The 26,997-nt window shown below is 42.2% G+C and overlaps 1 protein-coding gene across 2 annotated transcripts in view; it reads right to left on the reverse strand.

Moving 5' to 3' along the window:
* Positions 1-9,747: 9,747 nt before the first annotated feature.
* Positions 9,748-26,997, reverse strand: part of fgd5b (FYVE, RhoGEF and PH domain containing 5b) — a 55,313-nt gene continuing 38,063 nt past the window's right edge. The window contains exons 10-21 of one of the 2 annotated variants that reach the window (XM_036950384.2): positions 25,622-25,680; positions 25,117-25,188; positions 24,578-24,646; positions 18,029-18,112; positions 17,629-17,708; positions 17,131-17,227; positions 16,784-16,921; positions 16,503-16,605; positions 16,124-16,260; positions 15,672-15,770; positions 10,321-10,475; positions 9,748-10,094 (exon numbers count right to left, since the gene is read on the reverse strand). In XM_036950384.2, the coding sequence (XP_036806279.1) occupies positions 10,058-10,094; positions 10,321-10,475; positions 15,672-15,770; positions 16,124-16,260; positions 16,503-16,605; positions 16,784-16,921; positions 17,131-17,227; positions 17,629-17,708; positions 18,029-18,112; positions 24,578-24,646; positions 25,117-25,188; positions 25,622-25,680 (1,130 nt within the window). In that variant the 3' untranslated portion in view covers positions 9,748-10,057. Of the gene's footprint in view, positions 10,095-10,320; positions 10,476-15,644; positions 15,771-16,123; positions 16,261-16,502; positions 16,606-16,783; positions 16,922-17,130; positions 17,228-17,628; positions 17,709-18,028; positions 18,113-24,577; positions 24,647-25,116; positions 25,189-25,621; positions 25,681-26,997 lie in introns of both variants that reach the window. The other variant, XM_021569253.3, reaches the window with a different exon arrangement.

Raw genomic sequence — 26,997 nt, forward strand, 5'->3', positions numbered from 1 at the left:
ACATAACAGGGAGATCCTGACTCATGACAGAACTGGGGAATTCCTCACCTTACACAACTCTGTGGGTGTGTGGAACTCAGCTTCTGACTCTGACTCTGGGGTGCAGAACATGGAGGTAAATTTAGCATGTGGAGATTACATTGAGCGATGGCTTCCTGATGGATCTGGCTCCACACAGCTGACTCCCCCAGCTCTGCACTGACATACATGGCTCTAATTCTCTAATAGGTCACAGCTAGCTCGAGGTCACAGAGGCGGAGGTAAATGGCACCATATTCATTTTTAGGGCACTTCTTTTGACCAGAGCCCATATAGCTCTGTTCAAAGGTAGTGCACTATATAGGGACTAGGGTTACATTTGGGACATAAGCATGGTTACTGGGAACAATCACACCCAGAGGGTCCATGATGTACTTTCTGACTCCTCTGCCTCTGACTCGTGGCACTACTATCTCTTCTATAGTATTTATACCGAGTCTCTTGGGTAAGTTAATGAGAGTCGCTCTGTGGTAATGTGATCAGTGATTCATTGTTTGATTAAATTGACTGGAGAGGAAACCCTGTCATAGTGGTGCGCGTAATGACCCTTTGCGTTGTTATGAAAGCCCAGCCATTCAATTCCTAATGCTAATGACACCCAGCCAATAGGATACTTACGTAAATCCCCACAGGGACAGTTAATACCACCCAGCACCACTACAGACAGACATAGCATGAGTCTCAAATGACAATCTATTCTCTATATAGTGGACTACTTTTGAACAGATCCCTATGAGCCCTGGTCAAAAGTAGTGCACTCGGGAATAGGGTGCCATCTGGGTCACAACCATAGACACAGGCGCCTGTCCTCAGAGCTGGGCTTTAAACGTAATGTGTGTTTGTGTGCATATCGGGGGTGTTTGATGAAAGCTGAAGACAAGTATATTTGATCTAACTTATCTGATCTTTAGTGGTTTCCCTCAGCGCTGCTCGCATGTTTAGAGTTCTCTCTCTGCAGACTAACATTGCTGAAACAGAGTATGGAAACCATAACACACTCCATGTATAGATAACACAGGGCCGGGGGGTTGAGGGGCTTATTTTCTTCCTATTTGTCTGTTTGTTTCAGGGAGGGAGAGAGGGGGGATTCTAAAAGTGGACTGGTGAAAGGATGGCGGAATGGAGGGAGAGGAAGAGGTGTGACTTGTCAGTGTGGGCTGCATGTAGAGTCACTAAAGTGGGACATACAGCTTGTCCCTCTCTTCTTCCACCCTCCTCTACCTCTCCTCCCCTCTCCTGTTCTCCTCTCTCTCTCCACTGCATTGCGGACGAACACGGGACAAGGTGCAGACCCAGAAATGTCAAGCTAATGTCATGAGGATGTATTTGCTCTTTTTTTCTCAATCTCTTTCTTTCCTCTCTTTCTCTTTCACAGCTCCAGTTCTATGACTCTTTAAGTCTCTGTAAATGGGTTAAACCACCTCCTACATCCCCACTGGTGATGCTTTCTCTTTTTGAACATAAAGCAGCAGAAAAAAACACATTTGGGTAATACTTGACAGGAAGATGAGGGTGTATATGGTAACCAATGGCAATATGAGTTTCAGAACTGCATTTGAAGCTAGTGCACAGACACACACGGCTCTTTCGCCTCTCTGATGAGTGCCTTAGAAAGCTTATCCTTGCTATCATGTGTGTGTCAACGTGAATTTGGCCATGAGTTCACACAAGGCAGCTCTCACTTTGTCATCCTCTAAGGTCAGAAGGAATATGTTTACTTCCTTATAGATATTTGAGCAATCTTTAACAGTTTGCTGTGCATTTGAGAGACAATAGCCTGAGAGACAATTAGAGCCGAGGGCAGCGGACTTTATTGAGCTGTTCTATTCTGTGGCATTGATGAGTCGCATGCTTCGCTCTCTGTGCCTCATGCCTGGGGCATGTGTGTGTGTGTGTGTGTGTTTGGGTTATGACGCTGCTACAGTACCATCCCACTATAACAGCGTATCCTCCCACCCCCGACCTCCATCCTAAAACAAGCAGTGTACTCAACACTCAGTCAGTGTCAGTAATGAGGACACAGAGAAAAACTAAGATGACTACAGATGTAGAATCTTAATTTGATCACTATTTTGCTACTGAGAATTTTCCTGCGCCTTACATCAATTCACAAAAAACCCTCACTAACACAAAAATATTTTCTGCAGAAACAGGATTTGAACATTTAGTCCATAATGTTGCTTGATTGATGGTTAACAGTCAAGGATGGTCAGATAAATGCACTTTTAACAATATTGCACTTTTCATGTAACCTAATTTTGGCCAGCTAACCATCAATCAAGCAACATTATGGACTAAATGTTCAAATCCTGTTTCTGCAGACAATATTTTATATTATTTTGCTGCGACAATACAAATTAAGAGCCTACATCTGTATTAGAACTGACCTCCCTCTTCTCTCTTTTTAGGTCTCACTTCTCCACCCCACTACTTCTTACTTGTACAGACATCACAATTGTTATATCACCTTGTTTATTATTGCCCTGTCCCGTCTCTATTGTGATGATCACTAATCTCTCACATTCAGTGTTTCCTTTGAGACAGTTTGGGCGCATGGAATACAAAAATTGCATTTTTGGTATTGATACAATATAGACTAAAGAACAGATGGCCAATAGGGGCCAGAATTAGAATACTGAAGGTATTATAGGCTGATAAAGAAAACAAAAACAGTCAAGGATGGTCAGATAAATGTCATATTATTACCTGGCACTTCCCTCTTTGATCATGTACATGCCTGCCTCATGATTGATACATCTGCTGAGCAAATGATCAGTACTGTGAATAATAACTGAAGTACAGTAACAGCATCAACAGTAGCTATTAGCACAACCTAGTTGCTAATGAAGTGTTTACCAAAACCCCCAAGCCGGATAATAGGAACAGGAGCAGCAGGTACCAGGGGAGGGGTTTGTATCTAGAGAGGGAAGAACTGGAGCAAATGAATGGTCATTAGTCAAAAAGAGTAGGAATCACTGGAGTGGTATGCAGTATGAGTAGAGCATGGAGTTTTTCTTGCTCAGATCTGGAAAAACCCCTGGCCCTATGTAATAGGTATGAGTAAGTATGATGAAACCTGCATGAACTAAAGAGGACCTCACCAACAGCCTTACAACTGAGAAACAGGATACGTTGTGAAACAGAAAGAGAGATAGACAAAAAATAATGAGGAAGAGTTGAAATAATGTGGGGATACTGTTGAAGAAAGTAACGAGAAAGAGAGGGACCCTGGGAGAGGGAAAGAAGGAGAGCACTGGATGATGAAGGATGCAGCCTATATAGAACAAGGTGTCTGCAACTTTCAGTTACCCCAGAAAACAAACTTTCCCCCCTCACTATTCTGGGTCAGGAAGCCTCAAGGGAGAGGTAAGGAACAGAGCAGTGCTGCCATTTCTCCTGCCCTACTCTCCTATACTGCATACTGCTGCCTGTCTGTCTGTATCACCCAGGCCCTGCTGCTCGCTCTGCTGAAGCCCTCACAGTGATCTGAAACCAGATACATTGCACTTCTGCTTTATTAGTGCAGTTACAGTTATACACAGACACAGTTGAAATACGTGTGGGAGTATAAATAGCCCACAGAGACTTTAGTTTATTTTTGAGTCTTTTGTTTGGGCATGCCTTTTGTATTTTTCCTTTTTGTACATATTTATGTTCTCATCATCTTCTGAACAAATAATAATCCACTTGGACAACCAAGAGTTGAAGAGAGACAGAGCTGGTCCTGGACCACAGTAAGGTTGCCGTCTCCCTGAGCACATGTACAGTACATTCAGGTGAACAGCACACTATTCTCATGCTTAAGTTCAAAGTCAGAATGCGCACAGGGAGAAATAGTTGTATATTATCTTTTTTTGCACACTTTTAGTTATTTTACTACTGTAATGTCAATGTCTCTCCCGAGCCCGTACGGGAGTTGTAGCGACGAGACAAGATAGTAGCTACTAAACAATTGGATACCACGAAATTGGGGAGAAAAAGGTGTAAAATAAAAATAAATAAAAAATAAAAATGACTGAAGATTTTGGGAACTTTGGTAAATTACCAGTAGCTTTGCAACCCTAGCACAGGGTAATTAGAAGAAATCACACAAACTGACACATGCAAAGGATATCCGACCTTAGTCACTTTAGTTGTCTGAGAAACCCCCACGGTTTGAAATAAATAACTCATCCAGTACAAAGTCCACTACAGTAGTTATGGCTAATAGCAGGGTTTCACATCAGGGAAACCACTCTCATTATAAAGCTGAGCTGTGGCTTGATACAAATAGGAATTTGACATGTTATGTAACTTAATGTTGAAGTCTCTTTTTTGTCATTGATCTGATATAACTGATATATCCATGGTTAGCTAACTCCAGGCACTGGGCTTAGTGAGTTTGGCACAGGTCGACCAAGACACAGGATTAAAGAATAACATTTAGGAGAAGAGTGCACTTACATTCCACTTTCAGTTCCATTCTCATATCAGTGCAAATAAAGCAAAACAATATTTGCCTATCAAAATCTACATGTATTTACATGAACTAGTTGCTGTATGCAAGGCCATTTCAGAAAATACAGTACATGACAAAAATGCATAGCAAAGAAACACACTAAATGCAAAAAAAACAAGACAAATCATTTAATCACAATGTTGTTTTTAAGGTTAGTTTCAGGACTGTTCGTTTCAGGACTGAAGCCCAGCTGAGCATTCTATGCAATGCAGTCTAAACACACACGTATAAAAAAAGGTGTTATCTAGAACCTAAAAGGGTTCTTCGACTGTCCCCATAGGAGAACACTTTGAAGAACCCTTTTTGGTTCCAGGCAGAACCCTTTTGGTTCCATGTAGGACCCTTTTCACAGAGAGTTCTTCATGTAACCCAAGAGGGTTCTACTTGGAGCCCAAAAAGGTTAAACCTGGAACCAAAAAGGGTTCTCTTATAGGGACAGCCAAAGAACCCTTTTAGAACCCTTTTTTTCTAAGAGTGTAGGTGCTGATTAAGATTTTGTCTGAAGTGCATTACTGTGGCTTGGAAACAACATTTCAAAAGGAGGCAAATGATTAGTAGGAAAAGCTTTTGTCATCATTGTGATGTCACCAGATTGACTTGAGATGCAGTATAACTTTAGCTAGCTAGGTAAAATTGGGGGGAGAGCACTGACATTTTTGCTAGCTAACATTAGCATTTCTAGCTATTTCTGAGGGACCATGTCCATGTTACGTCAGCCCTGTGTCCCCTCGGCCCTATGTTCCCACAGCCCTATGCTCCATGTCCCTATGTTCCCTGGGCCCTATGTTCCCTGGGCCCTATGTTCCCTGGGCCCTATGTTCCCTGGGCCCTATGTTCCCTGGGCCCTATGTTCCCTGGGCCCTATGTTCCCTGGGCCCTATGTTCCCTGGGCCCTATGTTCCCTGGGCCCTATGTTCCCTGGGCCCTATGTTCCCACAGCCCTATGTTCCCACAGCCCTATGTTCCCACAGCCCTATGGGGGGGGGGGGGGGGGGGGGGGGGGGGTTGTATGCCTACCACTTTGAAGATGCAAAATATTTTTTCTTGTGAAACAAACAAGAAATAACACAAAAAATATTGGCACATCTAGCCACTGGTGCACAACTGAGCAAAAGGACAAGTACATTAGAGTGTCTAGTTTGAGAAACAGACTAATCACAAGTCCTCAACTGGCAGCTTCATTAAATAGTACCCGCAAAACTCCAGTCTCAACATCAACAGTGAAGAGGCGACTCCAGTATGCTGGCCTCCTAGGCAGAGTTCCTCTGTCCAGTGTCTGTGTTATTTTGCCCATCTTAATATTTGATTTTTATTGGCCAGTCTGCGATATGGCTTTTTCTTTGCAACTCAACTAGTCGAAAGAAGGCCAGCTTTATTGCTTCTTTAATCAGAACAACAGTTTTCAGCTGTGCTAACATAATTGCAAAAGGGTTTTCTAATGATCAATTAGCCTTTTAAAATGATAAACTCAGATTAGCTAACACAACGTGCCATTGGAACACAGGAGTGATGGTTGCTGATAATGGGCCTCTGTACGCCTATGTAGATATTCCACAAAAAAATCAGCCGTTTCTAGCTACAATAGTTATTTACAACATTAGTAAGGTCTACACTGTATTTCTGATCAATTTGATGTTATTTTAATGGACAAAAACTGTGCTTTTCTTTAAAAAAAACAAGGACATTTCTAAGTGACACTAAACTTTTGAACAGAAGTGCATTTCAGTTACTTTTGAGTATTTTGTGTAATTTGTATTCCACTGGCCTTAACTACAAAGAAATGTATTTTGCAATAAGTTACACAATTTCAAAATACAAAATACTTTTCTACACCATTTTTTATAGCGACTCACACTTCTGTGGGCTCCTATCACCCCAAATGTACTGCATTTGTATCAGAAGTGTGATGGCACTATGGTGTGATAAAAATGTCTGCTAAATGACCAAAATGTTATGTGAAAATGAACACTTACAAATCACACTGGGTATTTGATTAAAATAGAAATGCATTTATGCCAATTGTGATTGAAATTGGTTTAGTGGGTACTGAGGGAACATAGGACTGAGGGAACACAGGGCCCAGGGAACATAGGGCTGAGGGAACACAGGGCCCAGGGAACATAGGGCTGAGGAAACATAGGGCTGGGGGAATATAGGGCTCTGGGAACATAGGTTGAGGGATCATATGGCCCAGGGAACATAGGGCTGAGGGAACAAACTTTTCTAGCTCAAGGCAACATTGCCATCTCTCTAAAGTAAACTTGACGACATCATAATGATGGCAAAGTTGTTTTCTACGAATTATTTGTATACTTTAGCAATGTCATCGTATTTCCAGGCTTCTATAGCGTAATTTTCATGAAACAGTCATTAGCCCTCGTTCAGAAAGACTGACCATTAACCATCAGTCGGACATCAATATGCTGCGAGATCTAACAACGATGATAATATCAGCAACAACCGAATGAGGTGCCATCCATGAATAGTCATCCTTTGAGCAGAACCTGTGCTTTAAAATGTCAGGCATTAAGGTACGTGAAGCTGGCTAAGTCGAGTGCAGGAAAGTGTTCTGATAAAATAAAGACATTGAGAATTCATTCAGTAAGTAGTGCCATATTGGTTTAGAAAGGCTGTCTTGCACTGTGAACATGACAGCACATATTGGGTCTAATGGGAGGGGGGTGAATGAACCCACCATCTCAAACCTTGGTGGATGACGTAATAATACATCTCCATACATCTCCATGTATTATTACATCATCCACCAAGGTTTGAGATGGTGGGTTCATTCACCCCCCTCCCATTAGACCCAATATGTGCTGTCATGTTCACAGTGCAAGACAGCCTTTCTAAACCAATATGGCACACAACCTTTATGCTTCTGACATCACATTAAAACAACGGTCACGTTGGCATGTGGTCAACGTGTATTAATAACAGATTCAGCATTTTCATAACCTCTGGATGTAGGTTACACCCTAGTAGTACATGCAGTTTAATAACATTTACTGTTACTGTTCACTGAAAAAAATCTAGTTGTTTCAACTAATTATTATTAAGTAACACAGCCTTTTCTTCTGTTTACTCAACTGTTTGTGTTATCTGAACAACTACAAAAATTGTTGGCCCAAACTTAGCTCCAACTTGTGAAAACTTAGGCAAAAATTCAGTCAATTTAAATGTAAATTATTATTTGGGCATCTTAACTAAAAAAAAGCTGGGCAACTGGTTACACACAGAGACAGTGCTTTTAACATGCAATGTTTTCAACTTACAAATTTGACACGTTGACATCATTATCTACCATGCATGTTCATTTATACAGAAATTATTCATATAGCAGATGCTCTTATCCAGAGCAATTATGGTTAAGTGCCTTGATTTAGGGCACATTGACAGATTTTTCAACTAGTAGGCTCGGTGATTTAAACCAGTGACCTTTCGGTTACTGGCCCAACGCTCTCAACTGCTAGGCTACCTGCCATCCCCACGTCCCCATTATTCAACATGTGCTCACCTGGGATTTGAACGCACAACCTTTTGGCTCATGGCATTCCAATCTTCCTGCTACACCACCATGTCTGTGTCAGTTCTCAGTTAATTTGACTATTCTCTCATCATTGATTTGATTTACTTGTTTCAGCCATTTGATGGTTTTCTGTCTGGTTGTTTAATGTTGGTGGGCAATATTACTCTGTTTTAATGTTACTCCTTAATCCAGCGTTTCCCAAACTCGATCCTCTGGACCCCAAGGGGTGCACGTTTTGTTTTTTGTCCTAACACTACACAGCTGATTCAAATGATCAAAGCTTGATGATTAGTTGATTACTTGAATCAGCTGTGTAGTGCCAGGGTGAAAGCCAAAACGTGCACCCCTTGGGGTCCCGAGGAGTGAGTTTAGGAAACCCCGACTTAATCACTATGATAAATCAAATATTTTTTCTTGAGTGTACTTTTAATAGAGCTGAGATTTACTTTGAGGTGCAAAGTGTAGCAATGCAGGTGAAATCAGTCATTGACACAGACATGGTGGCTCAGCGTGCACTAAGAGGTTGTGTCTTCAAATCACAGGTGAGGACATTTTCAATACTGCAAGGGCTCTCCAGAGGGTGGTGCACAACGCATCACCGGGGGCCCACTGCTTGCCCTCCATGACACCTACAGCACCCGATGTCACAGGAAGGCCAACAAGATCATCAAGGACATCAACCACCCGAGCCACTGCCTGTTCACACCACTATCAACCAGAAGGCGAGGTCAGTACAGGTGCATCAAAGCTGGGACCGAGAGACTGAAAAACAGCTTCTATCTCAAGGCCATCAGACTGCTAAACAGCAATCAGGAACTCAGAGAGGCTGCTGCCCACATTGAGACCCAATCACTGGACATTTTAATAAATGGATCACTAGTCACAATGCCACTTTAATAATGTTTACATATCTTGGATGACTCATATCACATGTATATACTGTATTTTATACCATCTACTGCACCATGTCTATTCCCCTCGGCCATCGCTCATCCATATACTTATATGTACATATTCTCATTCACCCCTTTAGATTTGTGTGTATTAGGTAGTTGTTGGGAATTGTTAGATTACTTGTTAGATATTACTGCACTGTCGGAACTAGAAGCACAAGCATTTCGCTACACTCGCATTAACATCTGCTAACCATATGTATGTGATCAATAAAGTGTTATTTTATTTGATATGAATTCCTGTATATATGAACATGCAAAATGTAATCAAGTTTGTGCCCCCCAAAAAATTGGGTTCAGGTAACACTCTGCCCGAAAAGTCTGTGGAAACTGTTATTTAATAATAACTAGTTGAAACAACTACATTGTTTTTACAGTGTTCTTAATTCAAATAAAATAAGATATCCCCAAAAAATATGAATGTAATTTTCATTCCATTTGTATAAGTAATCCAGAGTGGTTAATGCCATGAAACACTGGAGGGAGAGTCATAGGTAGCCTTGGTGGAATTTTCCAGAAGGGTACGTATCTGGGACAGTTTCTCTCTTGGCTCTAGGCATCACACCTGCTGTAGCAGCGGGATGGGGACGTTGGAAGATGACAAAGTAGGTGAGCGTGTCCCCTCCTTTAAGAACACCATGTCTTGTTCTCTCCTCTCCCAGTCCACACAGTAAGACACAACCGTCACAGCTGACTAAAGGCAAAATGAGCATCTTCCTCCTCTTCCCTTTTTGTTTTACATTCAGGCATTCTGAGGGATGGCTATGTGTAGTAGGAGAGTGGCAGCGAGGACTCCAGGGTAAGTCTGAAAGGTGAGTTATAGGGCGCGTTCCTCTGTCCAGGCGTTGCTGACGCCTGCCAGATCTTATAACGCCTGGATAGGTATTTTACGTATCAGCCAACCACATCATATGTTATAGAAATCTGTCCGTCGATGACACAGTCAATGACGTGGCACGCAATCATTGGTTGATACATGCAACGTCTGAGCAGTGGAACGCAACCACAGTCTCGACAAACCACCCAAGATGGCCACTGCTATAAAACTGTGGCTTCCTCCATGGCATTCACCCATCTGGATAGAGAAGAAAGTGCTGACTGTAATAACATTGTAATAACAATATGATTGTTGTGTTGATGCTGTTGTCAATGTGAGTCACACTTATGAGGTTACTGAATGAGGCCTGTAACTGGGGCCAGGAGTTCTACCTCACTAAGTAAAAGGATAAAGGCTATAACTTGGGCCCATAGTTTCTCCTGGTCAGATCATGTGGTCATAAAAGGTGCAGTGCAGAGCTCACCTCTCAGCAGTGTGGTTGTTCTCGGCCTTAAAGGTGTAGTACAGGGTCTTCTTGTGGTACAGCTCAAAGACGTTGGTTGTCTCCTCTCCCCCTGGCCTGTCAGGCAGCTTCACTGTGAAGCCCAACAGAGGCAAACTCTCAGACGCTACCTTCTCCTGAAGAGAGAGAGAGAGAGAGGTGAAGAGAGGGAGAGAGAGAGGGGGGAGAGAGAGACAGAGAGTAATACAGACAGAAAGAGACCAGCATAGTCTTCAGGGTGTAGTTTGTGGGGGTTTTGTGTAGGGGTGTAAGTAACGGCTTGCCAAATCCATGGTTCGGTACGTATTGCTGTTTTGGGGTCATGGTTTCGGTACAAAATGAAATGCCAACAGTTACTGTAGTTAATTGTTGATGACTTAATCAAATACAAAGTGTTGGTATTCCTGATTCCATATATGATCATGAGTCATATAATGTCTGATGAGAGTACAATCAGGAACATCAATACTTTGTATTTTCTTAAATGAAAACACAAGATTACTCAACAACACAAAAATAAAAAAACAATATGCATGTGAAATCAATATGTAAACATGGCTCAGACATTGTATAGGCCTATGCTATAATGTTTTCTTACAAAGAGAAAAAGATTAGTACTTGTGTGACTCTCATAAAGGGGGCATGTCTCTAGCGCGATAATTCTCATTTACCACTCCGGGGTAATGTGATGGGCTGTCACTGTTATACATCTTCTTCAGGATTGGTGGGTCCCCTGCAGGACGGTAGAGCTAACGTAGGCTAATGCGATTAGCATGAGGTTGTAAGTAACAAGAACATTTCCCAGGACATAGACATTTCTGATATTGGCAGAAAGCTTAAATTCTTGTTAATCTAAATGCACTGTCCAATTTACAGTAGCTATTACAGTGAAATAATACCATGCTATTGTTTGAGGAGAGTGCACAGTTTTGAACATGAAAAGTTATTAATACACAAATTAGGCACATTTGGGCAGTCTTGATACAACATTTTTAACAGAAATGCAATGTTTCATTGGATCAGTCTGAAACTTTGCACATACACTGCTGCTATCTAGTGGCCAAAATATAAATTTCACCTGGGCTGGAATAATAGATAAAGGTCTGTCTCTTGCATTTTTGATGGTACAAAAAAAATACAAAAAAACTTTTTTCTCTTAGATCTTTTACCAGATCTAATGTGTTTTATTCTCCTACATTCCTTTCACATTTCCACAAAATTCAAAGTGTTTCCTTTCAAATTGTACCAAGAATATGCATTCCTTGCTTCAGGGCCTGAGGTACAGCCAGTTAGATTTGGGTATGTCATTTAAGCGAAAATATAAAAAAAGGGGTTGATCCTTAACTTCATAAGAAGATGTTTTAATTAAGTAGCTCTCTATAGCCCTGGAGGTTCATCCATCTGTAGCAAGCGCAACACATGGTGCATTGGCCAATTCACTGGCAACTTCGACTTTAGCTTGCTTATATAGAGCGGGTACTACCTGTTTGCTGAAATTGGTGCAAGAGAGCTAATTTCGTAACGTGGCTTGAATACTTTCATGAGGCGCTGGACACTGGCGTAACGCAATTTCTCTGGACCCTACCCTTTTCCTAAAATACAAAATTGAATGTGTCAGCCAGACAGCTACTCACAAAGTATAGACTACCGATCGCTGTCCATGGTGCTGAAATTGCGACGTCTATGTAGCTGCCTATCGAATCGACGATAGGCTTTCTGTTGTGCCAGGGCATATAGCCTATAGCTTTGCTTCAGCTAATGGATAAATGTTTATTGCCACATTTTCTCATGTTAAGCCTAACATTTCACGAAGCTATACACGGTGTCGCAATACTGACATTTAGACTGCTGGCTGGCGGTAACAATGTAATTACAGTAATTTAAGTTGTAAATTCAAATAATGCAGATTGCAAAATGTATTTTTGATGCATAATCTACCAATCGATTTAAAAATTACATATACAACTGTCCTGTATAGGCTACCTAAACCTGCATGACATGAGTCCTCCTCATGCTTTCTCCCAGCTTGTGTAACATTATAGCTTCCGTCGCTCTCCTTGCCCCTACCTGGGCTCGAACCAGGGACCCTCGGCACACACTTTGGGCAGCCTAGTGGTTAGACCGTTGGACTAGCAGGCGAAAGGTTGCAAGTTCAAATCCCTGAGCTGATAAGGTACAAATCTGTCGTTCTTCCCCTGAACAGGCAGTTAACCCACTGTTCCTAGGCAGTCATTGAAAATAAGAATTTGTTCTTAACTGACTTGCCTAGTTAAATAAAGGTAAAATAAATCTAAAAAACATCAACAACGGACACCCACGAAGCATCACGCCACAAAAGCTGCAGCCCTTGCAGAGCAAGGGGAACAACTACTTCAAGGTCTCAGAGCGATTGACGTCACCGATTGAAACGCTATTAGCGCGCACCACCACTAACTATCTAGCCATTTCACATCGGTAACACTTGGAAAGAAAGTTGTTGTGAATAAAACCAGTCTATTAATGAAAGTAGTTAATAGTAATAGTACAGTAATAGTACAGTCAGTCCACCCTCAAAACACTAGCTTACTAGGGATTGTTTCCTTATGCAGTGTATCCTTTAGCTATACAGTATTTAACTGGTATTTATACACTTTTTATAAAAAATACAAATAGCCTAACAATTCTCCTGAAGTATTCCTAGCTGCCTCTCTCTGACTGTCTCTTTTTCTCTTTCTTTCTTGAAAAGAGAAAGTAGCTACAGTATGCTACTGCATTGCCTTGAATGTTCGTGTGCAAACCACGGCCTGTAGGCGTAGGTTGCAGCCCGACTATTTTCTATACTAAGTATTGACAACACAGACAGTCTTTCCTGAGACATTGTATATTAAATGTCCATTGTGCTGCACACAATTTAAACTATACCAGAGATAAGGGACTGCTGATATTGCAACCACACAACTCAAACGCTGGTTCACCAGTATGAACGAAATTGTGATTTTTTTTGTTTGAGCCCTCAAGAACTGTTGCCCGCTAAAGATGATAATCTGTTTGCATCTGCCTATGTATTGGCTGTCCAGCAGCCAGACGACATGTCCCCAGAGCTTCTATTACAGTTAATCTCTTTCCGTAACATGCTAAGGCCGGCAATTAAGGAGAATGAGAGGCTCAGTTAAAGTGAGAGAACTACCTAAGAAGCATTATGACCAATGATAGGCGCATGGGCCCCTCAGGGGTGGGGGGCAGCCGCCGCCCCTCACCCCTCCCTTGCGTCCAGTGTGCTAGTAGTGCTGAAACCCCCTATTCTCAACCAAAGAGAATGGGCGCATATCTGCGGATAAAAACATACCTATCTCTCTTGTAATTTCTTTGGTCAGAATCAGTTGAGAGGGGCTGCTTGAATGCAGAGTGAAGAGAAAATGTTATGTTGATGTTTTTTTTGCGTTTCCGTCTGGATCCGGTGGTAGGAATACTGAGGTGATGTCGGCATAAATGTGTCAACATCTTTCAGGTGTTGGTAGCTGCATAGGCTATTCTCGTTGAGCAGTGTCAACATAATCTCTCTGTCCATCGCTGTTGTAATTTACTGGGAGGCCAAAATGTTCCCAAACTGTAGATTTAAACGATGATGGATCCTCCTGGTTTATTAACCCCACCACTCTCCATCGTACAGAACTAGTTCCCGGCTCCACCTCACAAAAGGATCGTTTGAAATGCGGCAATAAATATTAGAATTTTGATTACAAAGTGCGCATAGGCTCTAATTTTTTTTTTTCAGATCAGATTAACAGCAGTTTAGCCTAGGGTTTTATTTTTTAAATATATTGTTTTATGTATTCATTCGGGTTCACAGTGCGGACCGAACTGACGTCCCCATACCGAACAGTTCGTTACAAATACAATTACAGTTACACACCTAGTTTTGTGAATACAAGTACAGTTACACCCCTAGTTTTGTGAATGCATGTACCATAGTCCCCTAGTTTTGTGAATGCATGTACCATAGTCCCCTAGTTTTGTGAATACATGTACCATAGTCCCCTAGTTTTGTGAATACATGTACCATAGTCCCATAGCTTTGTGAATACATGTACCATAGTCCCCTAGTTTTGTGAATACATGTACCATAGTCCCCTAGTTTTGTGAATACATGCACCATAGTCCCCTAGCTTTGTGAATACATGTACCATAGTCCCCTAGTTTTGTGAATACATGTACCATAGTCCCCTAGCTTTGTGAATACATTTACCATAGTCCCCTAGTTTTGTGAATACATGTACCATAGTCCCCTAGTTTTGTGAATACATGTACCATAGTCCCCTAGCTTTGTGAATACATTTACCATAGTCCCCTAGTTTTGTGAATACATGTACCATAGTCCCCTAGTTTTGTGAATACATGTACCATAGTCCCCTAGCTTTGTGAATACATTTACCATAGTCCCCTAGTTTTGTGAATACATGTACCATAGTCCCCTAGTTTTGTGAATACATGTACCATAGTCCCCTAGTTTTGTGAATACATGTACCATAGTCCCCTAGTTTTGTGAATACATGTACCATAGTCCCCTAGTTTTGTGAATACATGTACCATAGTCCCCTAGTTTTGTGAATACATGTACCATAGTCCCCTAGTTTTGTGAATACATGTACCATAGTCCCCTAGTTTTGTGAATACATGTACCATAGTCCCCTAGTTTTGTGAATACATGTACCATAGTCCCCTAGTTTTGTGAATACATGTACCATAGTCCCCTAGTTTTGTGAATACATGTACCATAGTCCCCTAGTTTTGTGAATACATGTACCATAGTCCCCTAGTTTTGTGAATACATGTACCATAGTCCCCTAGTTTTGTGAATACATGTACCATAGTCCCCTAGTTTTGTGAATACATTTACCATAGTCCCCTAGTTTTGTGAATACATGTACCATAGTCCCCTAGTTTTGTGAATACATGTACCATAGTCCCCTAGTTTTGTGAATACATGTACCATAGTCCCCTAGTTTTGTGAATACATGTACCATAGTCCCCTAGTTTTGTGAATACATGTACCATAGTCCCCTAGTTTTGTGAATACATGTACCATAGTCCCCTAGTTTTGTGAATACATGTACCATAGTCCCCTAGTTTTGTGAATACATGTACCATAGTCCCCTAGTTTTGTGGGCATTCAGAAACTAAGAAAGTGGAGCTATACTAGAGAAACTCAATGCTCTTTCTCCATCTGAGTTGGGTATGTGTAAGTTACAGATTTACAGGGAGCGGTGTTGTAGGGGTGAGGTGTGTGTGAGGGTTCAGGTTTAAGGGGAGCGTGTGTTCCCCCTCACCTCGCGGGCCTGGTAGGTGTAAAGCACCTTGTCTTTGAGTTGGAACCACAACCTCTTCCAGTTCCTCTTGCTCCTCTTACTGCGCTGTAGAGTACCACTCATAGAGCCCTCCTCTGACACACTCGCCTGGAGACAACACAGGAACAGCCATTAGTTAGATACATAACAGTGCACAGCGAAAAGTATACTGCGACTTACTCAGTACAACCAAGGTGCATGAATTGAAGACCAAAATTATTGATATTTTTGCTGAATTTTCTATAATAATTTTCTACAATGATAGATTCTTACAATGATCTTATAATTCTAACATCGTAATTTGGGTCCAATAATAAAGGAGTACTTTTCAAATGGATAACAGTACAGGACTGAGTAATGCAGCTACAGCAGGATGTGGACAATGGTTTTCGCAATGTCAATGTCAACAACCAATTCCCTGCTCATTTGGTAGAATAGGAGTGGTGTGTGTGTGTGGATACCTGGCTCAGAGATGCGGTGCCCTTGCGGTGTCTCCACAGGCTGGGAGGGTGAATGTTCTGGAAGACGGCAGAGAGAGGGCGGCCGGAGCGGCGGTTAGAACGAGGACTGTCAGTACCACTCGCCCCAGACACATCTCCTACGGTGGCAGAGAACACCTTAATACTGGACTCACACACATTCAATGTGCTCCAGTAGTCAAGAGGGGCATGTACAGTATAGTACAGTACAGTGCAGTACAGTATAGTACAGTACAGTACAGTACAGTACAGTGCAGTACAGTACAATATGGTATAGTACAGTATAGTACAACACATTATAGTATAGTACAGTACAGTATAGTACAATACAAAACAGTAAAAGGCAGGAGGCGTAGTGTACCTCTCTTCTTGAGCTCGCTGTAACAGTGGTCACACACTTTGGCCATGTGGTCCTTCAGGTACTTCAGAGGGTATCTGTTCCTGGAGCAGCTCCGACACACAATCTGAGTAGAGCAAGACCAAGACCAGGACACGTCAGAACACTAAACACACACAGGTCAGACCATAGACTACCATACCATCCAGCCACATCATACTGCACAAAACTATGCCTCTAATTAACATAGCCATTCCTTTAAAACATTTTCATTCCATGTGTGTGTGTGTGTGAGAGAGACTCACCCTCCCGCAGGCGTGGCAGTGGTGTCTGCGCAGTGTGAGGCTGAAGTCTGAGGTGCAATTCATACACATCATCACATGGGATACAGGCACCAGAGTAGGAGCCTTCTCCCCCAGGGACAGCCACAGACGCTCTCTGGCCTGGGAAAGAGAAAGGACAATATAGTTTCAACATGCGGCTACCACACTAGACTTCACAGTCACACTGAGGAGACAGGCTGCAATGCTATGTAACTTTAGAAAATGTATGAGTATTGGTTTGCTATTGTCATTGAGTGGGGAGCATAACTATGTTATTGCTAAAATGACATTTAATGTAGGCACCGTCTCCCAGTCAAAGTCGTCCTTACCTCTCCAGAGCAGCTGCTGAAAGTTCCAGGTCCTCTGGCGTGGTCAGACACTGTCCGACTCAGAGTGTGGAACCAGTCCTCTCTCTCACTACAGGAGCTGCACAGGGACACACAGAGCACAGGTCATTAAGCCCTCTTACTGTACGTAGTCTCATTTACCAGTAATGTCCCACTGGGCACAGATGTCAATTCAACATCTATTCTACAGTACGTTGATTCAACGTAATGTTACTGAAATGACGTGGAAACTTTGATTCAACCAGTGTGTGTCCAGTGGGGTGTTTGACTATCTTACTTTTAGAGGTATAAATGGCCCGGAGTGGTCTAGATACGTGGTCAGAAAAATAACACTGACACTACTTGTAAAAGAGCCTAGAAGCCTGGCACAAGAGACATCACTATACTTCATTCACTGTTGAGACTGTAAAATTGGTGACCACGAGAACTGTGAACCCCAATCATTATTCCAACCAAGGTGTATGTATTAGTGTGACGCACCTGGCTGCCAAGGTGATGGAGATGTCTGCTCCCTCAATCCTCAGAGCGTTCTGCACATCCTCTATGATGGGTTTACTGACCTGGAACATCAATCATCAACAGCACATGACATAGACTGATGAGGAATCAGTGAGAGAGAGGACAGATAGGTTTAAAAAGGGAAGCGAGAATGAGAGGATGGTGTGAGAGAGAAAGAGAGAGAGAGAGAGAGAGAGAGAGAGAGAGAGAGAGAGAGAGAGAGAGAGAGGGAGAGGATGGTGAGTGGCAAAGTGAGAAGTTAGGGAGGGACAAAGAATAAGTGAGAGGGAGTGAAAAAGATAGAGACAAAGTTCAAGAGATGGGGGCGAGAGGGGAAAAAATGTGAGTGAGGGGAATGAGTGATGGGGAGGGGGACTCTGACCTTCATCCCAGTCAGTAGGAGGGTGTTCTTCAGTCTGTATTTCCCGTCCTGCTGAGGGTAGGTGTACAGCAGCACATCATTCATCTGTTAACACACAAACACACTCATTATTCACTGACAAGCCTCAGAATCAAGCATACTTTCATGTTTTATTCTCAAAGCCAATGAACAAGATAATACTAAAACATTCCACTGATTCAGCTGTTGGACAGAACAAGTGCACAGAGAAATTAAACCATGTGAAATGCATACATGGACTTATTCTCAGTACTAAAATCCTTTTGACATTATGCCTGCATGCTAACTGACCACACGATGGCGGTCTAAACTAAGAGGAAACTATCAGTTCTTTTAGGAGGAATCGGGCTGTTTTAGTGATCATCATTTCATCAGATTTGATCACGTTTGTCAAGACGTTGACCAATGTTGGTTACCGCCTTTCAAAATGTGTTGCATTAAGGGTATATACATTTTTCCACTCGCGACTACAGGTCGACTGCATGACCTTTACAACAACCATGTGATCAAAGTTCATAATCTTTCAACTGCAGTCAACTGGACATTTCTGCAGTTTCTCCTCACCAACTGCAACTTGAAGTAGGAACTGAAGGATTGTGGGACACTACCTTCTTCTGTTTTTTTGGACTCAAAAGGCACTACATGCTCATAAATGGTTGATGTCGCCACCTGTCATTGGTTATTAGCAATGCATGTTTACTGTTTTGGTTGGATGACTATTTAGAGCTTAAATACATCTTCATCCTTACAATCTATGTACATAGACCTACATGTGATCCACATTTCTAACATAAATAAATGAAATATTAATGAGCAAGTTGCCCAGACACCAGTCGTGGGGTTAATACCAAATACATTAGACTGCTTGGCTTATCACTTTTCATAGTGTTTACCCAGTAATTATGTGAACTGATGTACATGTAGTCTAATCATTTTCATAGTGTTTACCCAGTATGTGAACTGATGTACACATTGTCTAATCCTTCTCATAGTGTTCACCCAGTAATTTATGTGAACTGATGTACACATTGTCTAATCCTTCTCATAGTGTTCACTCAGTAATTTATGTGAACTGATGTACATGTAGTCTAATCCTTTTCATAGTGTTTACCCAGTAATTTATGTGAACTGATGTACATGTAGTCTAATCCTTTTCATAGTGTTTACCCAGTAATTTATGTGAACTGATGTACATGTAGTCTAATCCTTTTCATAGTGTTTACCCAGTCATTTATGTGAACTGATGTACATGTAGTCTAATCCTTTTCATAGTGTTTACCCAGTAATTTATGTGAACTGATGTACATGTAGTCTAATCCTTTTCATAGTGTTTACCCAGTAATTTATGTGAACTGATGTACATGTAGTCTAATCCTTTTCATAGTGTTTACCCAGTAATTTATGTGAACTGATGTACATGTAATCTAATCCTTCTCAGTGTTTACCCAGTAATTTATGTGAACTGATGTACATGTAGTCTAATCCTTTTCATAGTGTTTACCCAGTAATTTATGTGAACTGATGTACGTGTAGTCTAATCCTTTTCATAGTGTTTACCCAGTCATTTATGTGAACTGATGTACATGTAGTCTAATCCTTTTCATAGTGTTTACCCAGTCATTTATGTGAACTGATGTACATGTAGTCTAATCCTTTTCATAGTGTTTACCCAGTAATTTATGTGAACTGATGTACATGTAGTCTAATCCTTTTCATAGTGTTTACCCAGTCATTTATGTGAACTGATGTACATGTAGTCTAATCCTTTTCATAGTGTTTACCCAGTCATTTATGTGAACTGATGTACATGTAGTCTAATCCTTTTCATAGTGTTTACCCAGTAATTTATGTGAACTGATGTACATGTAGTCTAATCCTTTTCATAGTGTTTACCCAGTAATTTATGTGAACTGATGTACATGTAGTCTAATCCTTTTCATAGTGTTTACCCAGTAATTTATGTGAACTGATGTACGTGTAGTCTAATCCTTTTCATAGTGTTTACCCAGTAATTTATGTGAACTGATGTACGTGTAGTCTAATCCTTTTCATAGTGTTTACCCAGTAATTTATGTGAACTGATGTACATGTAGTCTAATCCTTTTCATAGTGTTTACCCAGTAACTTATGTGAACTGGTATATATGTATTGTGTTATCTTTTTCTGTACAGTGAGTGTTTTGTCCTTCATGTGATTTAATCAAATTCTGTTATTTACATGCTTAATGACAAAAGCAACATACAAGTTGAGAATTAGGGGAAAGGGTGATACCTAGTCAGTTGTACAGCTGAATGCCTTCAACTGAAATGTGTCTTCCACATTTAACCCAACCCCTCTGAATCAGAGAGGTGCGGGGGGCTGCTTTAATCGACATCCACGTCTTCAGTGCCTGGGGAACATAGGGTTAACTGCCTTGCTCAGGGACAGAACAACGTTTGTACATTGTCAGCTCAGGGATTCGATCCAGCAAACGTTTGGTTACTGGCCCAATGCTCTAACCACTAGGCTACCTGCCAAAAGGCTGTTTTTGCAGCATATGGATAATGTGATGCTGACATGCAAACATTTACCATACAGTAAGAATCTTGGTGGACTCCATTTAATCACATCCTCCCCACAGAAAGTTTTGGAGGTTTCATTTCGAGGGTGTGGCCTATGCGTTTCTGGGCCTGCTTTTCAGGCTCTCCCGATTGCCCCACACCTTTTGTATGGTGGTGGAGGCGACTTTGGCACCGATGCGGTGCCAAGTGATCAGAGTATTGACCTTTCTGGATGATTGGCTGGTCGTAGCGGAGTCGAGGGAACAGGTGGAGCTCCACACTGCCACGCTACTTTCTCATATTCTGGGGTTCATAGTGAGCCAAAAGAAAATGAGTTTGACTCCAGCTCAGTGCGTTCAGTTTCTGGATCATGTTGTGGACTCGGTTCTGAATCATGCATCTGGCTCCATCTGCCACGGTTTCAACTGGGGCACTCAGTGCCGTTTCGCTTGTGCCTGTGTTTATTGGGTCTGATGGCCCCTATGATAGCTGTGGTGCCTCTTGGACTTCTGTTGATACGTCTGTTTCAGCTCTGGGTGATTGCTACACATCTGGACGCATCGCGCCACTGCCATTGGTTGCTCAAGGTATCCTCCTCGTGCCTAAGGGCATTGACTACTTGGACGGACCATCGACTGCTATTGCAGGGAGTTCTTATAGGCCGGATAGCGTCCCGAAGGATGATCATGACAGACGCATCCTTACTGGGATGTGGAGCACCATGTGTGGTTTACTCGGGAAAGGGGTTTTGGTCAACAGCACAAAGGGCTCTGCATATCAATTACCTAAAGCTACTGACAGGTTTGCTAGCGCTGAAGCGTGTACTTCCGATGTTGGAGGGCCAGCATGTGTTGATAAGGTCCGGCAACAGGACAGCGGTGATGTACACCTGGCCTATTATCTGCTCGTATGGAGCAGCGCACATTTCCTCTCGGGCAGGGCAAGTATCTTTCTGGATTTCTCAACGTGGGTGCGGTTCTACTTTCCAGGGGGTCCTATCTCTACGGAGAGGAGAGTTCAGTTCGGCAGGCCCGACGTAGATCTTTACGCATCACGAGAAAATGAGCATTGTTGTCTATTCCTCTCAATGAGGGATATGGGCACTCCGTTAGGAACGAATGCTTTGGTGGCCTCGGCCCCTTATCAGCGGCCTGGGACCCTGCTCTATGTGTTTCCTCCAGGGGACCTGATTCCGGCCACCATGCAGAGGGTCCGTTAGGAGGGTCTGTTGTTGATTCTGGTGGCACCCCGTTGGCACAGACAACCCTGGTTCCCAGAGATCATACGTCTGTTGGGCGGGAACCCACGGAGGGTTCCGTGTCATCGGAATCTATTGTCCCAGGCACACGGGAAAGTTTGGCACCCACGAACGCAGATATGGGATCTGTGGTTTTGGCCCCTGAAGGTTGAATTTGACGGCTAGGGGTTTACCTTCGAACGTGAATACAACTATACAGTCGTCACGTGCACCCTCTACAAGAGGCTATACAAAACATAAGAACACCTTCTCTTTCCATAATATAGACTGACAAGGTGAATCCAGGTGAAAGCTATGATCCCTTATTGATGTCACTTGTTAAATCCACTTCAATCAGTGTAGATGAAGGGGAGGAGACAGGTTAAATAAGTATTTTTAAGCCTTGATGAGATTGAGACATGGATTGTGTATGTGTGACATCCAGAGGGTGAATGGGCAAGACCAGAAATGTAAGTGCCTCCGAATGGGGTATGGTAGTAAGTGCCAGTTGCACCAGTTTGTATCAAGAACTGCAACACTGCTGGGTTTTTCACACTCAACAGTTTCCTGTGTGTATCAAGAATGGTCCTCCACCCAAAGGACATCCAGCCAACTTGACACAACTATGTGAAGCATTGGAGTCAACATGGGCCAGCATCCCTGTAGAATGCTTTCGACACCTTGTAGAGTCCATGCCTCGATGAATTGATTGACGGCTCTACCCCGAGGTGTCATCCTCTGCTGGTGCGGCTCCTGAAAGGCGTGACTCAGCTCAGAACAGTGTCTAAGCCTATGGCACCGACCTGGACACTTCAGGTGAATATGATTGGCAGTTGACTCCCCATAATATGTTATACCTCGTTCCCTCATTCAGAGAAGTGTAGTTATATTCAGAACTGTACGTTTTTCTGATCGCATGACATGTGCCCTACTCATCATTCCACTGAGACCCTGAGCACACCCTAACTTCACTTCCTTGACAAAGCGAGAGTACTCTGTTGTAGAAAAACATTAAATGGACGATTATAGTTGTGTATGTCATCATGAGTGGATTGACAGCCTATAGCTTCAGTGTTTATTCTTACATGTTTAAGGGATTTCCCACAAGCAGTTCCTACAGCTTTTCCTATAAGATTTGAAATTAAGTTTTATCCTGTTGGATAATATTTCCAAATATGATTGAGTAAATCGCCTTAAATCCCTCTAGTTTGACAACAGTGACTTATTAAACATAAAAGTTGACTAATACTGGGGTATAAATAGATGTGAATAAAGGTCATTGGTCATTCGAGGATAGGCATCATTTTGGATTAGCTTTTCATTTTCAGATTATGTTTGTCTTTCTTTAAAGCTAGAATCCGCAGTTTAAACAATAACAAAGCCAACACCATGTCTCTGTTGGTAAAAGGTCATCGGCCTGGGGAAATGTGCCCACTCTCAAATTCAAAGACAGAGCTGTGGGTGCAACGACTGACCATCCATGATATCAAAATGATTTGAGGATATAATGTTTGTTTACATTTACTTTGTTTACAAACATTGGAGTAAAACAAGCGTATATTTTGGGTTCTGGTGGCAATAGGTATACAACTTTAATTTATATGTCCAAAATGTATGTAGCAACTGCAGATTGACCCTTTAACTCTCTAACTATTCTTTCTATCTTTGTTTACCGCCACTGAGAGGGCTGGACATTTGAAAAAAGATCGAAATCCCCTTTTATCCTGTAATTATATGTCATAGTAAACCATTCCTTGTTTTATGCTCTTTCTCTTCTGCTCACATCCCTCTCTCTCACTCTGAGATGGCACAGTCAGAGTGTTCTGTTGGCATGGTTACAGAGGGGGCGTGCGCTGCCAGGCTGCTAAAGAATGGCCTGTCTGAAGTCGTTACTCTATTTAGAGTCGTTACTCTGTCTTTATAAATTACACCCCCCCCCATCCTCCTCCTCATCCTCCTCTCCTACCCCAGATAGGTGACCCATACTACCCTATCATGAGTGTAGATGTAGGGTTGCTTAGGATGCATGTGTTCTTTTTTAGAAAGATGACAGTATCTAGGTGGGGGCAGTAATGAGTAATGATACACATTTTGATTAACATGGTGTGGTAAAACAATAGTAGGACATCCATGTGAACATCTACTGATCTACATACTAAGTATTACACATTTCTATCTTCCTCTATTTCTTAAAGACAGTTATGATTGGACGAACTAACAAAAAGAGGTTTAAATAGTGGAGTTTTCTCCAGGTCTAGTGTGTGTGGCTGTATCAGCAGTGTTGAACAGAAAAACTACCAGGTTTAGTGTGTATGGCTGTATCAGCATTGTTCAAATGAACGAGTATCTGGTCTAGGGGGTATGTGTGTGTGTGGGTGTATGAGGAGTGTTCCTGAGGTTCCCTGTCCCCTCAGTAAAGAGCAGTTCAGGAAGCGCCCATTCAGAAACATCCTGCCAGGAAACTGCTCTCTCAATAGCAGGGTCTGGGAGGACCAGGCCATAGATATAGTGCAAACAGAACAGAACTGCTGCTTCTCCCTTTCACATTTACATGGCAGAAGATGGTGCATAGTTGTGTAGTCATAATGACAAGTGAGATGACCATGTTAAAATTAGAGCAAATTGTGATTGACAATTCTGTTAAACAATGGTATTTTTAGCCTAAAAACCCCATTGCTTGTTCTGTCAGTTGTATATCTATAGGTTTGTGCTGGTGAGTGTCCTACCCTCCCACCAAAAGGAAGTGACATTTACCAGAAACAGGTGGCGTGGCTGTCTGAACTTCCTGCTGACCTTCATCAGAGTGCCCTCCTTCACAAACACCTGAGAACAACACACACACACACACACACACACACACACAGGGTCAGACATAGGGTTACAAAATTCCTGGTCGAAGGAATCCCCGAACTCATAGAAAATAAGCAGGAAATCCAGAATCCTCCAACCAGAATTTCTGGAAAACCAGGGAATTTAATAAACATGTATTTATTTATTTTTAGAGAATTTTATAACCCTAGTTAGACAAAGTAGATTACATAGCAATTGGGGGCAGTCAGTGGGAAGTATTCGGCAGTTTTAACATTGAATCAAGAAAGTTGGAGAGAGGGCTTTTAAAGAGTCCTTTAAGAGTGTGTGCCTGCTCTACTCCACCCCACCTAGACACAAAGAGAGGGCCAGGGGATTCCCAGCTGACTGGTTATATAAAGGGCGACACGGGTGGGATGGAGAGGTGGAGGGTGCCCGGAGCCCTGGGTAGAAACAATGGTGTTATCAGGCAGGACGGAGCTCACCCTGCCAGGCTGGAGCAGATCCCTCTGGCCTCGAACACTGTACTCTATGTTGACCAGACGCAACAGGTTCTCCTGAGAGAGAGGGAGAGAGAGAGAGAGAGAGCTTGTATGAGAGATTATGCCAACATTCCATGTTAAACAATAACAATAACTAAAAGATAAAACGTTGTGCATCCCACAACACTGACTGTACACGCTAACACACACACAGGCAGAAAGGCAGGCATATAGGCAGATAGACAGACAGACAGGCAGGCATATAGACAGATAGACAGGCATGCAGGCAGGCAGGCAGGCAGGCAGGCAGGCAGGCAGGCAGGCAGGCAGGCAGGCAGGCAGGCAGGCAGGCAGGCAGACAGGCAGACAGGCAGACAGGCAGACAGGCAGACAGGCAGACAGACAGGCAGGCAGGCAGGAATGTACGCAAGCACTCACGCACACATAATGTACACACACCATGTTGGAGGAACTGTCACAAACACTCGTCTTCGCACTTGAAACTCACCCCATGTTTCAAACTGTCATTGGCTTGATCCGCAACGTCTGATACTATCACCAGTGCGGCTGAGAGAGAGGAGACAGTGAAAATAGAAAAGTAAAGGGGTGTTAAAACAAAAATCAAAACGTACAGAGAACCAGAGAGGGACAGAGACCATTCTCATCTTTCATGACCAGTACATGTTCCACCCTTTTATCTAAGAAAATGTAGCCTATTTCAGAACAAAGTAGCCATTTTCATTCGCGATAGCAATACATTAAAACATACATTTATTTTGCAAGCTCCAACATCCCTTTTGAAAACATTGACAAAATGCACTCATTCATTAACACAAATGTATCCTATAGAACGGAGGTGCAGTCTGGTAAAAAAAACTGAAAGAATCTCCATAATAACGGACGAATCCACTGACACACAAGACTATATTTTGTAGGAGAGCTGGATGTAGACAAATTGTTCTGGCTGATACAGTATATTTGCAGGCAGTGTATTATTCAACAATGTCAGTACAACAAGGGGGAAATTGTGATGTAGATATTTGGGGGGACGAGGGGTGTTTTCAGGGGTATATGGAGGGGTATTTTAACCAAAAATATTTTGTATTATTATTATTAAGGGGGGGAGGGGATGGGGGGGGACAGCTAACTTCCTTGATTTCACAACATTTGCTTTATAAAAAAATGAGTCAGAATTTATTTTCTGCAATTCTACACATTTTGCCATGGGGCAGAGAGAAAAACGTGCAATTCATGTCATGCTATTCTTCATATTTTGCCATGAGGATGAGAAAACATTTTGCAGTTTCAAAGCTAATTTCCTGTTACTCTACAAATTGTTCCATGAGGCTGAGAGAACATTTTGTTTTAAAGTAACTGTCCAGTGAAAATCTCACTTTTAAAAGTTCATATTCTGTTAACTCATCCAAATAATGTTGTTGACTCATCCTATACTGGTATTTGTGGCCAAAGCATAAATTGGAGAAAAAAACAACAAAACAATCACCTCAAACTTGTATCTCGAACAGACCATTTAAAAAATGCTTGATATTTCCTCATAGAGGATGATGTCATCCTCCTGAGGAGGATGAGCTGGCCAATCAGTGTTCTACTCGCATTAATATTTTTTATGACCGGTATATACCCATACCATTCTGATGTTGGGGTACGCCCACACCATTCCAACACAGAAAAGCTGCTTTTTAACATAATTAAGGAAAACTATTTCACTCATATTGTAATTAATTATCGGTCATATTTAATAGAAATCTGGAAACACTGGACACTTAATACATTTTCATATATTTTTTACCCTTTTTTCATGATATCCAATTTGTAGTTACAGTCTTGTCCCCTCGCTGCAACTCCTGTATGGACTCGGGAGAG

This window comes from Oncorhynchus mykiss, chromosome 17, assembly GCF_057628025.1.
Source record: "Oncorhynchus mykiss isolate SJ-2025 chromosome 17, ASM5762802v1, whole genome shotgun sequence".
Classification (NCBI taxonomy): domain Eukaryota; kingdom Metazoa; phylum Chordata; class Actinopteri; order Salmoniformes; family Salmonidae; genus Oncorhynchus; species Oncorhynchus mykiss.